The sequence below is a fragment of the Lipotes vexillifer genome, unplaced genomic scaffold, assembly GCF_000442215.2.
Source record: "Lipotes vexillifer unplaced genomic scaffold, Lipotes_vexillifer_v1.1 scaffold1079, whole genome shotgun sequence".
NCBI classification, from domain to species: domain Eukaryota; kingdom Metazoa; phylum Chordata; class Mammalia; order Artiodactyla; family Lipotidae; genus Lipotes; species Lipotes vexillifer.
The window spans coordinates 151188-166630 of record NW_006772344.1 but is presented as its reverse complement, the minus strand read 5'-3'; the positions used below and the strand labels follow the sequence as shown (position 1 = coordinate 166630).

At 45.3% G+C, this 15443-nt stretch overlaps 1 protein-coding gene across 1 annotated transcript in view; it reads left to right on the top strand.

The window, feature by feature from the left end:
* The window catches only part of LOC103089300 (retinitis pigmentosa 9 protein-like), a 16143-nt gene extending 14693 nt beyond the window's left edge, over positions 1–1450 (top strand). The window contains exon 5 of the mRNA XM_007447397.1: positions 1385–1450. Within this exon, the coding sequence (XP_007447459.1) occupies positions 1385–1450 (66 nt within the window). The remainder of the gene's footprint in view (positions 1–1384) is intronic.
* The last annotated feature ends 13993 nt before the right edge of the window (positions 1451–15443 follow it).

Sequence of the window (15443 nt, the reverse complement as noted above, 5' to 3'; positions counted from 1 at the left end):
AAAAAAAAAAAAAAGACCCAATGCGGCCAATAAATAAAAAGAGAGACCAGGGAATTCCCTGGTGGTCCAGTGGTTAGGACTCGGCGCTTTCATTGCCGTGGGTGCAAGTTCAATCCCTGGTCAGGGAACTGAGATTCCACAAGCTGTGTGGTGCAGCCAAAAAAAAAAAAAGAAAGAAAAAGAAAAAGACAGACCGAATGTTAATATTACTGTTATCCCTGGGTAGTGAAGTTGTAGATTTTTTTTAAAAACTTAATTTTCTGATAATATCTAAAATTTCTCTAATAAACATTTATTCTTTTTTAAAATGAGATAATTCAAATACCATAACATTTCCCATACGTGTTCTTACTTTTAAGTAATTCAAATCATTTAAAATTATCTATACCTCCAGTATACTTCCAGACTTTGTTTGGGATACTTATATATTTTTGCATACCTATAAATGTTTCATTGTTATATATAATTTTATAATTCACTTTTCTTTTTTTTTTTTTTTTCAAGTTTTATTTTTTTTTTTTACACGGGCCTCTCACTGTTGTGGCTTCTCCCGTTGCGGAGCACAGGCCCCGGACGCGCACGCTCAGCGGCCATGGCTCACGGGCCCAGCCGCTCCACGGCATGTGGGGTCTTCCCGGACCGGGGCACGAACCCGTGTCCCCTGCATCGGCAGGTGGACTCTCAACCACTGCGCCACCAGGGAAGCCCCACTTGTTTTTCTTAATACTATTTCTTGATCGTGTATCCACATAGAACAAAGAGAATTGCCTCAATATTTCTTCCTTGAATAGTTTTTCATGATTCTGCCATCGTTTAATTCTTTATAAAGGATATTTAAATTATATACTGTATTTTTCTCTTTTTTAAAAATATTTATTTATTTATTTATTTTGGCTGCGCTGGGTCTTAGTTGCGGCACACGGGATCTTCATTGTGGTGTGTGGGATCTTTAGTTGTGGCATGCGGACTCTTAGTTGTGGCATGCACGTGGGATCTAGTTCCCCGACCAGGGATTGAACCCGGGCCCCCTGAATTGGGAGTGTGGAGTCTTATCCACCAGACCACCAGGGAAGTCCCTCTTTTTTTGACCACTCTGTGTGGCTTGCGGGATCCTAGTTCCCCGATCAGGGATTGAACCCAGGCCCTCCGCAATGAAAGCCTGGAGGCCTAACCACTGGAGAATTCCCTTCTATATTTTTCTAATTGGAAAATTATTTTTATAGCTTCAGGGAGTTTGCAGTTCTGGTGACCCTTAGGAAGGATTAGAATGTTTGAACAACCAAACTGGAAAAGAATAACTGGCTTTTAGTAACAGGGATTTAATGTTTAATTGACTAACAACCCATGAAGCCTAACCCAACCTTAACCTTTTCTCACCCTTAAGGCACATGAAGATCCCATGTATGACATCATACGAGAGAATAAAAAACATGAAAAGGATGTAAGGTGAGGTTGTCCTGATGATAACAATATCCTCTTAAAGTCCGAAATTATATAAAGTTGGAAACAACCATTCCAATATTAGAGAAATGGTTTAATAAATATGGTATTTTAATTGTGAAATGTTAGGAGAGCAGGAGTAATCCCTGAAGAGGCCAGTATGTGGGGAATGAGCAGGACAGCCTGTTCTACTTGGGTTAACTTAAAGCAGTGGGCTTTGGGACTTCCCTGGTGGCACAGTGGTTAAGATGCAGGGGACATGGGTTCGATCCCTGGTCCAGGAAGATCCCACATGCCGCAGAGCAACTAAGTCTGTGCACCACAACTACTGAAGCCCACGCGCCTAGATCCTGTGCTCCGCAACAAGAGAAGCCACCGCAGTGAGAAGCCCGTGCACCGCAACGAAAAGTAGCCCCCTCTCTCTGCAACTAGAGAAAGCCCGCACGCAGCAACAAAGACCCACTGCAGCCAAAAATAAATAAATAAATTTAAAAAAGAACCGTTATTAAAATTTATTTAAAAAAAAAAGCTGTGGGCTTCGCCGGCCTACATTCTGTGGTCCATCAGTTAAGCCTGTTATCTCCCTTGACCTGTGGTTTTTCTGCCCAGCTTACCCAAAAGAACCTCAAACCAAACTCCTCCTCCTCTGTTCTGATTTCCAGACTGCTGAGCCCATAAAGCTGTCAGTCAAATTCCTTCATCTTAAAACCTCTTTCCTCAAACTCAGTACTCTACTATTAGGGAAGTCAAAAGAAGCCACCAGACCTCCCTTTACCAAGGTATCTTATCAGCCTGCCATCATGGTTGTGGTAGGCCAAATTGTAAAACAGCCCCAAGGTTTCCTACCCAAACCTATAGAACTGTTACTTTAAGGGATTTTACTCCCATGATTAGATTATGTTAAAAGATAGTTTGGCCTTTTAAGGGTGACTGTTTGGGTGATCTGAACCAAATCACATGAGATTTTTCTTTTTTTAATAAATGTATTTGTTTGATTTTTATTTATTTTTGGCTGCGTTGGGTCTTTGTTGCTGTGTGTGGGCTTTCTCTAGTTGCGGCGAGCGGGGGCTACTCTTTGTTGCGGTACCCTGGCTTCTCTTGTTGTGGAGCGCAGGCTCTAGGCGCGCGGGCTTCAGTAGTCGTGGTACACGGGCTTAGTTGCTCCACGGCACGTGGGATCTTCCTGGACCAGGGCTCGAACCTGTGTCCCCTGCGTTGGCAGGCGGGTTCTTAACCACTGCGCAACCAGGGATGCCCTTGCATGACAATTTTAAAACCAGAGTTTTTTTTCTGGCAGGTAGCAAAGTATGGCAGTGGTTCCCACAGAGGTTTCTGCTCCAGTAAGTTTTGACTCTGTATCTGCCCATCTCTCCAATTTTTGGGTCAGTGGTTTGCCCTGTGACCTCAATTCTCTGATAGATTTAAGAAGATCTGATGATTAATTTGTTCTGCTTTTTACTTGTTAGGACAGAGTGAAGACTTCTAATCTCTTTACATGCCAGACCAGAGACTGGAAGTTGATGGATATTGCTTTAAGCCACTACATTTGTGGTAATTAGTTCCTGCCCACATCTGGAAAATTCGTGAGGGCAGAGACCATCTTGTTTCATGTTGTAGTCTCACCTTCTAACACAATGTGTCATGCATGGTGGTGTTCAATGGGAATTTATTAAAAGTATGGTTACATTTTCCATTTGGAACATGATTTGGAAGTTATAGTGGATGCTGTATTGTGCCACTTTTATTTGCCTCCTAACCCCTACGCCTGACTTCAGGACTGAAGTATTTATTCTCCCAACTGCTGGTTAACAGCTGACTTCAGGTAACAGTTGCAAATGACCTCCACTTTCCAGGGATTGGTGGTTCTTTCTTGAAGAGAGCTACCCTATCCAAGGCTACGCCTCATTTCCAGGGGCATCCTGCATCACAGTGACTGGTCTGTGCAGGGGTGTAAGATGTAGCCTCTTGCCCCAACTGGGACAATTCTGCAGGGTCATTACAGCTCATGAGCTCTTAGTGGGATTGGCCAAGGCCTTTGTTGTGCCTGCATCACACCCAAACTCCTGCTTAATCATGCTTTCTTTGTCCCCTCAGAGATGTTATTCCCTAAAGCACTCCCCATTAAATTTCTTGCACCCAAATCTCCATCTCAGAGTCTGGCCCTAAGGAGCTCCACCTGCCACAGAGGTAAGATGGCAGGGAAGAAGCAGGGTAGGTGTGGTCAGGAATTATCGTTCATTTTAGACTCCACTTTCCAAATTTAGACTTGGCTTTTCATCTCCCCTCTAGGGTAAAGGCGAGACTTTGGGAAGGATTACGGAACAGGAAGATGTTCATTGGTACTCTCCTCTGTCTTGGTGCTTCCTCTTCCATATACTGGCATTAGCAGTTTCCCCACCTTCTAGGGTCCAACCCACAAGGCCCAATTTGTTAATCTAATTAACACTAAGCCATTCATTCACAAATACCTGAATATATATGATGTCCCAGGATCTATACTCTTCCACGGGGATACTGCATTGGCTACACTAATCCATGGCCCTAAGGAATGAACACATGGTCTCCTTTGATGAGGGTAAGAATGTCACAAGTCTCATCTGTCATGTCATGAAATGGGCTATGAAAGTTAAGACACAGGTGCTACTAGAACACATAGGAGTGTCACATAATCCAGCCTTGGCTGGGGATAGGAGTGAGAGGTGTTTTCCTGGACTATCTAAACAAAAGCTTTATGTAGGGGTTAGATAAAGTCATAGGTCTCATAAGACCAGCCTTGGAAACATTACCATCTTTTGCTTCTCATCTGAAAAAATGTAGCACTTAATCACTTTTTACCATCTCCTTAATCCATTTTGAGGGATACTTGGTTAATACAGGGAGTTAAAGGACATTTTTCTATAGGACATTTTCCACCACAGGGTTACTTAGAAGCAGCATTGAGTGGACACATTGATATGTATCAAAATACTGTCCATACTATCACCCAGAAAGCCTTTCTTGGAGGCACCCCCATCCTCTCACATAGGCTCTGTTCTTTCAAATAACCGTGGGAGAGCCTCCAATCACATAAAATTCTTTTTAGCACATAGTCACAGACCTAGCCTGCACCATTTATTGGGAGATTGGTTCTACAAATTGACCACCTAGGTCCTAGGTTCTTAGTATAAAGATCTTTTGTTTCCTAAAGCTTCCTTTATTCCTAAGGGGTCTACACTAGTTGAAAGCATAAAACACATGATTCTACAGGCCACCACTGGAAATATCCATCAGTGGACCTACTATGTTCCTGGCCTCCATTTATAAACAATGAGTTGGCATCCTTTCTGTCTTCAAGATGGTTCCTCTCTGTGGGGAATGTTTAATCTTTTTATTTTGACCTCAAATCCACCATCCCTTTCTCCTTATCAAAAGGTCCTTGGAGATTACAAGACAAAACTATTCATGACAGATGGTGCTGTCATGAGTGATGTGGCCATTATGAGAGAAGAAAATGCTTAAGAATCACACACTTTTGCAATTCAATTTGCTGTTTTACAACTTATATTTCCAAAGGCTTTACAATGTCACATTTTCTTGTTTTTTGATACAATGCTTTAATAGTTCAGTCAAGAGAGATATATGATGCAATATTTAGCTCTTCCTTGAAGCTGGAACTCAGCAGTTTATTTCCTATGAAATAATAATGGAATACATTTCCTTAAATTGGTGTGTAACAGACTCAAGATGTTATACAGAGAATCATTACCAATATCTTTAGTTTCCATTTTTAGGATAAAGCCAAAGGTCTTGACATTTTGCCTGAGCTTAGTTATCAGTCTTCCCTTTATGACCACTGCAGGGCAGAAATGGCCTTTAAGGGGCCATCAAGCCACTGCTCCAGGACCAGGGGTTGAGGTGAGGCAGGGTTACCCAATGCCAAGACTCTGTGTAGGGAAGCCTGTCAAGCTACTGTTCCTTAAGGGAGATGCTAAGTTTCCAGCACCCAGCTCTAAGCTGGGATGCCAAGAGTCTGGGTAGGGAAGGAAGCCTGTCAAGCTACTGACCCTTAAGGGAGATGCTAAGCTTCCAGTACCCAGCTCTAAACTAGTACACTAAGAGTGAAACTGCCAGGATCACTTACAAAATCCCATTTTAACCCACTACATACTACCATTAACAGATCGGGAGCTAAGTGTGAAAGCCAGCTTAAAAATAACATTCCACAGAATTGAAAGGCTTTGGCTCTAATCCTGTCAGGTAGGGCCTTCTTTACAAGGTATGTCTGTTACCTGGGTAGAACTCTGCCGTTTGTCATTGCCCATAAGCAGTGTTAGCTTTGAAGGGCAGACCAGGCACCAAGTAGGAAACCCCAAACAAAGTCCAAAAAGCAAATCATAAGACGAACTGGACACAGGACAGATACCAACCTCTAGAGCTGCTGGGTATTTCCTAAACTTTATAGCATCTGCCTCGAATCTCTGTTACTTTGTAGGGGAACTTGGTTTTTGATCTCTCACAGTTAACCTGAGGGAAGAAGTGATTCATACATTAAATAATCCAAATTGCTTACAAACCAAAAGGAAAAAATAAATCAAAAACACATCTTTCAAGAAACTGACCTGTTTTTCATGATACTATTCTATATCATTCTGTAGTTCTTGGCAGCAAAAAATATCATTGGCAAAAATAATAACAGACAGTTTACAGAAGAGAGACTTCAGCCTGGAAATTAAAATCTTGACTGTGTGACCTGGAGTAAACTGAAGTACCCATTATCTTCTTCACAGGACGACTCAGACAGACTTTTTTCTTTCCAGCTGCACCGTGCGGCTTGCAGGATCTTAGTTCCCCGATTAGGGATCAAACCCTGGCCCTCGGCAGTGAAAGCAAGGAGTCCTAACCACTAGACCACCAGGGAATTCCCCAGACTTTCTTTCAGACATGGCCAAAGAAGAAAAGTGCTAAAAACTACTCAACTACAATATTAAGAAGGGGGAGAGGGAGTAAATTTATAACCAGTTATTACCCCAAATAGAAAAAGATTCATACACACTCTGATGGGAAATGACATGGGAATTCAGAAGCAGATAAGACTTTGAGAAGGCTAAGGGTAAAGTTGCCGGTGTTTTAGTTTATTCATTTTACAATGTTAGACATCATGATCTAGGGCTCACACACATCTGGAATGGTCCCATTCATTATGGAGCTTACACAGCGCTTCTTTCTTATGCATGAGGGGTCTCTAAGCACAGTGGTTCGGAACAGTCTCTCTTGCCATCTTTTATAAGCAGGGACTAAACATACCAAAGCCAAAAAACTTTGCTCATATTGTAAAGTCACCCTATTTTAAAAAACCCCTTCCAAATTACTAAGCATGAATCGAAGTCATGACAACAGCCAAGAGTTAAGATGTGACAATACCCCAACTTTTCAATGGAAGTGGTAGGCATAAATACGTCAAGTCTAAAGGTTCTGGGACTAAGACTGGAACTTATTTAAACTTCCCCGGGGCCCTTATGCATCCCATTCTTCACTTACCTGCTTTGCTTCATTCTTTGCACCCCAGAGGTAATCATCTCCCAAAGCTCTCCTTTGGGCCCTCCCCCCCTCCCCACTCCTGTCAGCTGTGCCCCCGCCAGTCATAGGATGGTCCAAACTCAAGCTTCAACCGGGTGTGGGGAGGCTGCTAGTCCAGTCCCTCAATCTCACCATTTTATGCCCCTCCCACCATAACCCACACAGCAAAGCAAAACAACTTCTCTTCCCAAGTTAACTCTTTTCCATGGATGTTACCATTTTTTTGGATGTACTCAAGTTCAAACTCCAGCCCTTTCTTAAAGATTCAATTGCATTAGTCCTCTCACATGTCTCTATCTCTCTTTTTTTTGTATAGTTGTTAAGCAGTTTAAATTTTATTGACCTCCTGGTTTTTAAAAAAAAAGTTAAATTTAAGGTCACACCTCTAAGTCTGATGCACTATATACAGATCATGCAGAGTATGACTATGAAGAGATACAAATTAGTCCATGCGGAAAAAGATTTACTAGAGTGCAGAATCATTTTCATAAATACATGTCTCTATCTCATACTCCCATGTGAGTCAGGACCCTCAGCACTTTGTTGATTTATTGGGTTGCCAAAAAGTTCGTTCGAGTTTTCTGTAAGATGTTATGGTACTTTTTGGCCAACTCAGTACAACACTTTTTGTTGAATAAAACTGGTTTGGGGGGACTTCCCCGGCGGTCCAGTGGTTAAGATTCCACCTTCCAATACAGGGGGCCTGGGTTCAATCCCTGGTCGGGGAACTAAGATCCCACATGCCACAGAGCCAAAAAATAAAACAAACAAACTGGTTTTCAGCCATATAGGCACTCTCCATCCACTCTAATTTCTCCTATAAAATACTGCTGGTTGAAATTCCTACAGCACATTTGTCTCATTTCTCTACTCATTCTGGATTAGCCCCTTACTGCCTACAGGATAAAAATCTATAAGCGAAGAAAAACACTACTACTTTACCCCATTCTCCTTGGCCTATTTCCCAATTCCTCACAAGTCTTCCCTCTGGCAGGATGGTCTCGAGAGGAACCCTGCCAGGGCTGCCCATTTGAGCTCACGCTACTGTCTCCATTCCCACTCCAAACTTGCTCCTCTTTTGTCTCCAAACCACAGAACCTAAAACTGTCGAAATTCTCTGCCTCCACATGGACTGCCCATTCTCAGCAATCCAGCTAGACTGATGTCTTCCTGACTGTCTCAGCCCAACTCTCCTTACCACCACCATCCAGCTCTTTATAATCTACTAGAGCACTTTGTTTCAAATTACATTGCAGTTTCCTAGAATGCAGGAATTCTAAATTGGGATTCTCTTTGCAAATCCTATGAATATGGGCACCTACAGCTTAAGTGACAACATACTTTCAAAACAGAGAAATGCTATTGATTCACAGCTGCCTTTGCATCCAGGACTTGGTATGGAACCGCTACAGAAAACCAGATAGGTTGAACCCACTAGCCACTTACATTCCAATGGTTTGTGAGAGGCTCTCCTGGACTCCAGTCCCTCTGGCTTGGGCATAGTGTGTTTTCTTCGGAGGGTGACACCAGTGCTGTCACAGCCATCCTGTCGTTTCAACTGGTAAACCACAGGGACGACGTGCTCATATTCACCACCAGCTTGTAATAACCTGTACTTATTTCTGGTGGGCCAGACCATAAGTTGGGGAGGGACAGAGCACTCAGGTGGCATCCTGATTATCCTTCCAGCCTTCAGATAAGACCTTCCTTTGGAAGACGTCAGAGGGCCCTGTGGACTCACTTCTTCAAGGAGGCATTCTACCTCATGCATTACATCTTCAGCTTCCAACTCAGAGTCTTCTGAATCCTCAGGAAACACAATGGTCAAGGCAGCACTTTTCTGCAACAAATAGGCTGTCTTAACATTTGAGAAGCTGCTCAGGTCTTTCAGCTTCCTGCCTTTCACAGTCTTTTTAGTCTCTGCACACCTTTTCAAGTTCTCTTTATGCACCTCCCCAATCTCATCATTCACCATCACTTCATCTTTGTCTGCACTTAATTTCCTATTTGTGACTGGCTTTCTCCATGACCCCTTGGTTTTGCAGTCCGGTGAGGTCCCTTCATCTCTGGAGGGCATTTGCTGGGGAGATTTCTCTGCCTGTGCTTCATACCAACTCATGTCGCACTGGATGCCCTCATCTACTTTGGTAAACTGGGCCGACCAGGTAGCGGAGGGAACGCACCCCTTGCAGCCATTGTTCTCTACCTCATCAACTTCATCCTGGTTCCTGCTCCCCACTGACAGCTGCTCTGCTCCCTTTCTCCCACTTCCTGGTGAAGACTCAGGGGAATTCTCAGACTGTACCTCATACCACCAACTCATATCACATTGGGTGGCCTGACCTACTTTGTTGAACTGGGCCAACCAGGTAGTGGATGGAACACCCCCCTCAGGGTAGCTATTGCTCTCTACCTCTTCCTCTCCACCCACATTCTCAGGGCAGCCATGGCTCCCAGTACCGTTCTCTGGCATACTTTCCCCTACAGTAAGGAGTTCCTGAGATTCTGAATGTAGGCTCGGGTCTTTTACTGCTTCCATGCTGGCACAGAGTGGCCTTTCCTGATGAAGCTTGTTGATATCTCCAGTAGACTGGTACAATTTTGAGTTCACGCTATTCTGGATCTCATCCCTGCCAGGTGGAGGTGGTGGGTTTTGGGAAACAGCTGCATATCCCTTCTTTTCTTCACCCAAGTTCATCTCCATGATAGATCCTGACTTAAACATCTCATGTCTTACAACATCAAGACACTGCTCTGACTGGACAGCTCTGTGTTCATCTTTATATGCAATGCAGTCTCCACCCTCATGAGGGTTACAGAGCACACCTCTACTTTCACAGGAACTCTGTGAAATCCCATTGTGCTGCAGTATGTTCTCTGGTATGGCTTTACCATAAGCCACATCATACAAACCCATAGTTTCTTTCAATGAATTCCAGAATTTTATTATAGAGGATCCTTTGCCCTGTACTAGCCTCCTTTGCTCTTTCTCGGATACACAGATTCCTTGAGGTGCACCTCTATGCAGAGTGTTATTAGAAGGGCTCTTGCTATGTAGCTCCCTCTTCTGGGCAACAGAAGTCAAAGCCCCATCTGTTTCTTGATGAATGTTGTCAGTTTCAATGTCAATATTAGTAGCAGGGATACTGGTCACCCTTCCTATGTCATGGCTGTCGCCTTCTGCGTGCATGTCTTGTTTTTCTCTCATGTTTTCAGCCTGTTGAGGTTCAGTCTGTGTGTGTTTCGTTTTCATTTTTTTCCCACAGCCACCATATTCTCTGAACTGTGCTGTGTTATAAAACATAGGAACTATGGGTCTTTGGTTAAGAGTAGTGGGCAACGGGGACGGAGGAATGAGGAAGCTGGGATACTCATTGAGCACCACGGGATATGGAAAATACAGACTTCCATTTCTCAAACCTAGAAAGAGAAAGGCATAGCCATTTTGTCTCCTGTGGCCAGTCACAACATTCAGCCAGAACACCTGTACAGCCACACCAATGGTTAAAATATTGAGTTTTCTCTATGTCAGTTGGTAAAGGCCCCCAGTTCCTCCCTGGACATCCACAGGAGTCAACCAGTGAAGGAGCAATTACTAGAACAGTGGGGCCCCCAGAACACTTCTTCACACTAGAACAGCACTAGAGTAGGCATCTGTTCCAACTGGTTGGTTCCCAAGCCATCAGTTGGTCAGCATATTAAGAACAGCACCCCCTACTTTGTAGCCTTTTAAAAGAGACCAAGCACATACCAGGCATAACTCAGTCTTGTCATGGTTGCAAAAAGAATAATATCAGGCCTTACAGAGCAAGAGGGAACAAAAGTTCTTTGGATTTAAAATCTTTTCTAAGCCTATGTATTCAGCCCTATTCATTCACACACATACACACGTCTTCCCCCATTTCCACTCTTTAGGGATAACCACTGCTGTGGTGTCAATAATGCCAGACATATTTCTCTCAAACAAATATATTTTGGGGAAAGGCATTTGACTTTGCAAGACAGATTTGTACAACTGACAAATGAAGCTAAGGTAAAACTTCTAACTATATAAAAGAAGGAACAGTCATATTCAAATTAGTGTTCATGAAGCAATTTAGCCAATATTGTGCAGTAGATCTTATGAACCCAGTTTCACTGTTGAGGAAGGTATCAGTGTGCCTCTAGTACCTAGCTAAGATACCTCTAGTATATTTGTATAACCATATGCATATGGGTATTTTCCTTTATTGAAGAAAATGGAAATCTCAGCTTGGGTTTCAACACTGTCCTAAGGGGTTAGAAGCCACAGAAGGAAGTTCATCTAACTACAGAGACAGATAACTAACTTCAAAGCCAGTCCATGGAGGGTCAGGTTTGGAACTCTTGTTGAAACTACTGGAAGAGTGGGCTCTTCTCTTGGATCACTAGCCATAGAATCATTACAGGCCTGGAAATGCTGTGACCATCTTTGCCACTTTGAAATAATGGCTGACAGGCCAACACAGAGAAAGTCAAAACCTAGAAATAGAGGGAAATAGACTAAAAAATGGATTATGTGTTTTGAGTCCCCATCTAGCCAGACAGAAGTGGCTTCACTCTTAGAATTCTATACATTCCTTTTTTCACTAAAATCTGAATTATGTTGCAATTAAAAAAAAATACAAATTTTCTTCCTACTCCCAGCACCATCCACTTTAATTCCCCTAAACCACAACTCTAAAGGATAAATAATTTAAACCTTAAGCTGAATGGTGTGGAAAAGCCACAGAGATATAGCATCTCAACCTGTTAATTCAAAGAATGTTTAAGATACAATATGAATTGCTTTCTCTCAGAACTTCCTACCCTCTGTACTCACACAATTCCTTTCTCTGCACCATTTCAAAATAGCATTTCAACGTCTGTACTAATTAGGGAATCTCCAGAGAAACAGAGCCAAGAGTTTATATACGGTAAGATTTCTTGAAGGAGCTGGCTCATGTGGAGGTGCTAGTCCAACACCTGGCAGGTAGAGACACAGTGAAGAATTGTAGGTCACAGGCCATATGCTGGCACAGGTCCCTGTTGCTCAGACTGAGACTACTATTCAGCTGGCAACCGTGGTGAATTCAGAAGCTCTCCTTATCACACCTAGTTTTCTACTTGGAAAAGCTGAATAATATTTACAACATGCTTTATCTCCAGCAGGATACTCAGAAGAGCAAGTTTAACATTATCTTTCCTACTTGGGGAGGTGAGATGGGAGAATCACCCCATGGATCCTCCTGCCTGCCTAAAGCCCCATCCCCCATGTACTGAATGAAATGCTAGATGTCTACCTTCCAAACATTTTCAAGTCTTGCTTGTCATCTTCCTCCAGAGTACTTTTCTGACTTCACCATAATAGGTCTGAGAACCTTTAGGCCTTGTCAAAACCCGTACAGGGACTAGGAGCATTAAAGGACCTCTGGCCTCACACACAACGGGACTTTAGTTGGATTACTCTGTGACCCTGGGCCAGTCACTGACTGGGAGCCTCAGCTCCCTCATCTGGGGAGCAAGGATAGCAACAGTACTTAGCTCATGGGCTGCTGAGGTCAATGAGAGAACCTATTTCTAGCATTTAGCAGAGTAACTGGCATATAGCTAAATTCGAATGTTTCCTATTAACCTGAACAACAAACACTGCCCCATGTGCTGCTACAGTCTCTCTGGTGTGAGCACAGGGTGAGGAAAGGGCGGTAATGGACGCAGGTGTTAGAAACCTTCAGGCTTTGGCTCACAGGGAGGGTCCCTAATCCCACTGACACTCTTTGGGGATTCAGATTCCTTACCTGGCCCAGGAATGGAGAATGGATTATAGACAGCATTCTGGTACCAGGGACCCAGGTGAAGCTGCTGGGCCACGGGATGCACATAAAAGAAAGGTCTGGAGTTACTGCCCTCAAAATTGTCATTGTTTCCTGAAGAGTTCATTTCCCAGGCTGAAAAGCAGGTGTTTGTAGTTAGCAAAGGACAGCCGCACTCTGCCCTGTAAAGTGCTGTGAAGGAAGAACGTCGTCCTTGTCCCCCATCAGAACTGGGAGCCTGGGTAAAGGTCCCTTACCGTCTCTTCCCGCTCGCCTGGGATAGGGACACGCGGGGGCTGCCCTGCGTGCGTTTCGACCAGGGGAGCAGCGCCCAGAGGCCCGGGCCCGCGTCGTGCTGAGCAAGTCTGGCTCCCCAGGCAGGAGCACCGTGGGGGGATGAGGCCTTGGAGGTGCGGGGTACCTAGCGCCGGGCGCCAAACGCCAGGGGCCACGCCCCGCGGCTGCACTGGGAGACGCGGCCTAGGCCTCGGCTTCACCGCCCTTGTCCGCAGCCTCTCCAGCCTGACCCCCAGCCTCCACCCGGGCCGAACCCCTCCTCAGTCCGGAGTCCAGGCCCCCGCCTCCGCGTCTCCTACCACCCCGCTCCCCACAGGCCTGTTTCCGCGACCTCCACACCCTGCACCCCCGCGCCCTGCAGGACCCGCGCTCCCATTCGGGACACCAACCTGCTCCAGCTCGACGTCTGCGGCTGGCAGCCTCTACGGTGGCACACACGACCCGCGCCGACCCGACCTCTGTAGCCAAGTGAATCTACGCTGCCGGTGGCCGAGGCTCCAGCCTTTATCTGGGCGGCTGGAAGGCAACGTGCTGCCTCTTCCGCAGGCACCGCCCCTGGCGCGTTCCCTCCCGCGCATGCGCCCTGTCAGAGCTCGTAGGCCAGGTGGGTCGGATCGAAGGCGCTGGTAGAAGCCGGGGCTGAGACTTGGTGGAGGGGAGCGGCCCTGTGCACGCTGCTCCTGTGTGAACTGCAATCCTCCCTTCTGCTCACCCTTGTGTGTGTGGGCGCCCTGGCCTTGACTCTTCTCGAGGACAGAGCCCTTCCCGTTCCCTTCTCTCTCCATGACTGTCCCCTCCTCTGAGTGTGTTGAGTGAGGTCGGGTCAGGCCGCTCCTCTGAGCTCCTGGTCTCCTCATTCCTTGGGCCTAAAGCCGCCCGCTGACACTTAAGGAAGAGGAGGCTACCGAGGAGAAGCAGAGAGGAAGGAGGCCAACGTGGACGGAGGACAGACCTGAGAGGAGGAAGACTCACACAGGAGAGGTGAACAAGCGTGCTTGATGCTGCTGAGAGCAGCATCTCGCGGGGGTAGGGGCTTCGGCAATTAGGACGCTAGTGGTCGGGGGAAGTGGTGGGACAGGAAGGCGCTGGAAGTCTGTGGGGGTGATGGATGGGCAGTTAGAAGGGGGAAGCTGGCAAGTACAGAGTACTGTTTGTGTGTGAGTGGAAGGAAAGTCATAGGACAGTAGTGGAGGGGAGTCGTGGGGTTGTAAGGAGGATTGTGGATTTTGTTTTGTTTTTGAAAGAAAGGGATTGAGGTATATTTATCCTGGGATGGACTGACAGGGAGACGTTACTGATAGTGGAGAGAGAAGGATGTTAGGACAATGTTCTGAGAATGGGAGGGTAGCCAAGGCTGCTTACAGTGCTTGGCCTTGGACAGAAGAAAGTCCTTGAGGTTGGAGGGAAATGAAATCCTGAAGGCAGGAATTTAAGTGCATTAGTGTCTGATGACCTTGTTATTACTATATTTTCAGTCAAGAGGGGTAGGAGTAGTACTAACCGTGTCTGCCATATTTCCCCATGGAACGGAAAGAGCAGTAATTTACAGACATGCAAAAAGAGCTGCTGGTAGAGTTGGGGGCTGACCTGGGGTGAGATTCAGTCATTTGTACTGGCCTTCATCTGAAGTGTTATGTCACTTGCCTCGTCATTTTCAGTTGCTTGGGAGAGACACAGTGGTTGGATGGATCAAGGACTGTGGGTTTTAGGGCTTGTGGGAAGAGAAGTCAATGGTTCAAGAAAGTTCAGTGCAATGGTGAGAAGTTAAATACATCATGGCACATGATGTATATATACCCTGCACTTGTGTGACCCTGAATGTGAGTGCCTCCATAAATTGCGCTCCCTAGGTACCTCACCTCACCCTACTTAGTGGCCTAGCATGTAGTCAGGAAGAGAAAGTAATGTCAGAGAGGAGCTGATCAAGTTAAGAAGGAGTAATGGAGGTCTTATACTTGAGAATGAAAGAGCTAGAGGAGGGCGTTCGTGGTCCGAGAATGGAAATCTGAAGTTTCGGCTTTCAGAGTTGGAGCAGTTGTAAGTTGTAACAAGGTCCACGGGGTGGCCATTGGTTTGCTGAAGTCCTGTGGGTGTGAAGGTCATTTGCCCTGAGAAAGGAAAAGATCTGGGAGGCTGGGGTTTTGTTTCAGTTACCCCCTCTGTTGCTGAACTCAAGTTTGTGTGCCAGACACACAGTGAGGGCAAACAAACTGAAACATCAGAGTCTGGAGCAAAGAAAGGTTTACAGTATTTGTTGAAGAGGCACCAACCCAAAAGATGGGGGACCTAGACTCATCTCAAATCCATCTTGCTGGCTGGCTGGCTGGGGTGCAAGGTTTT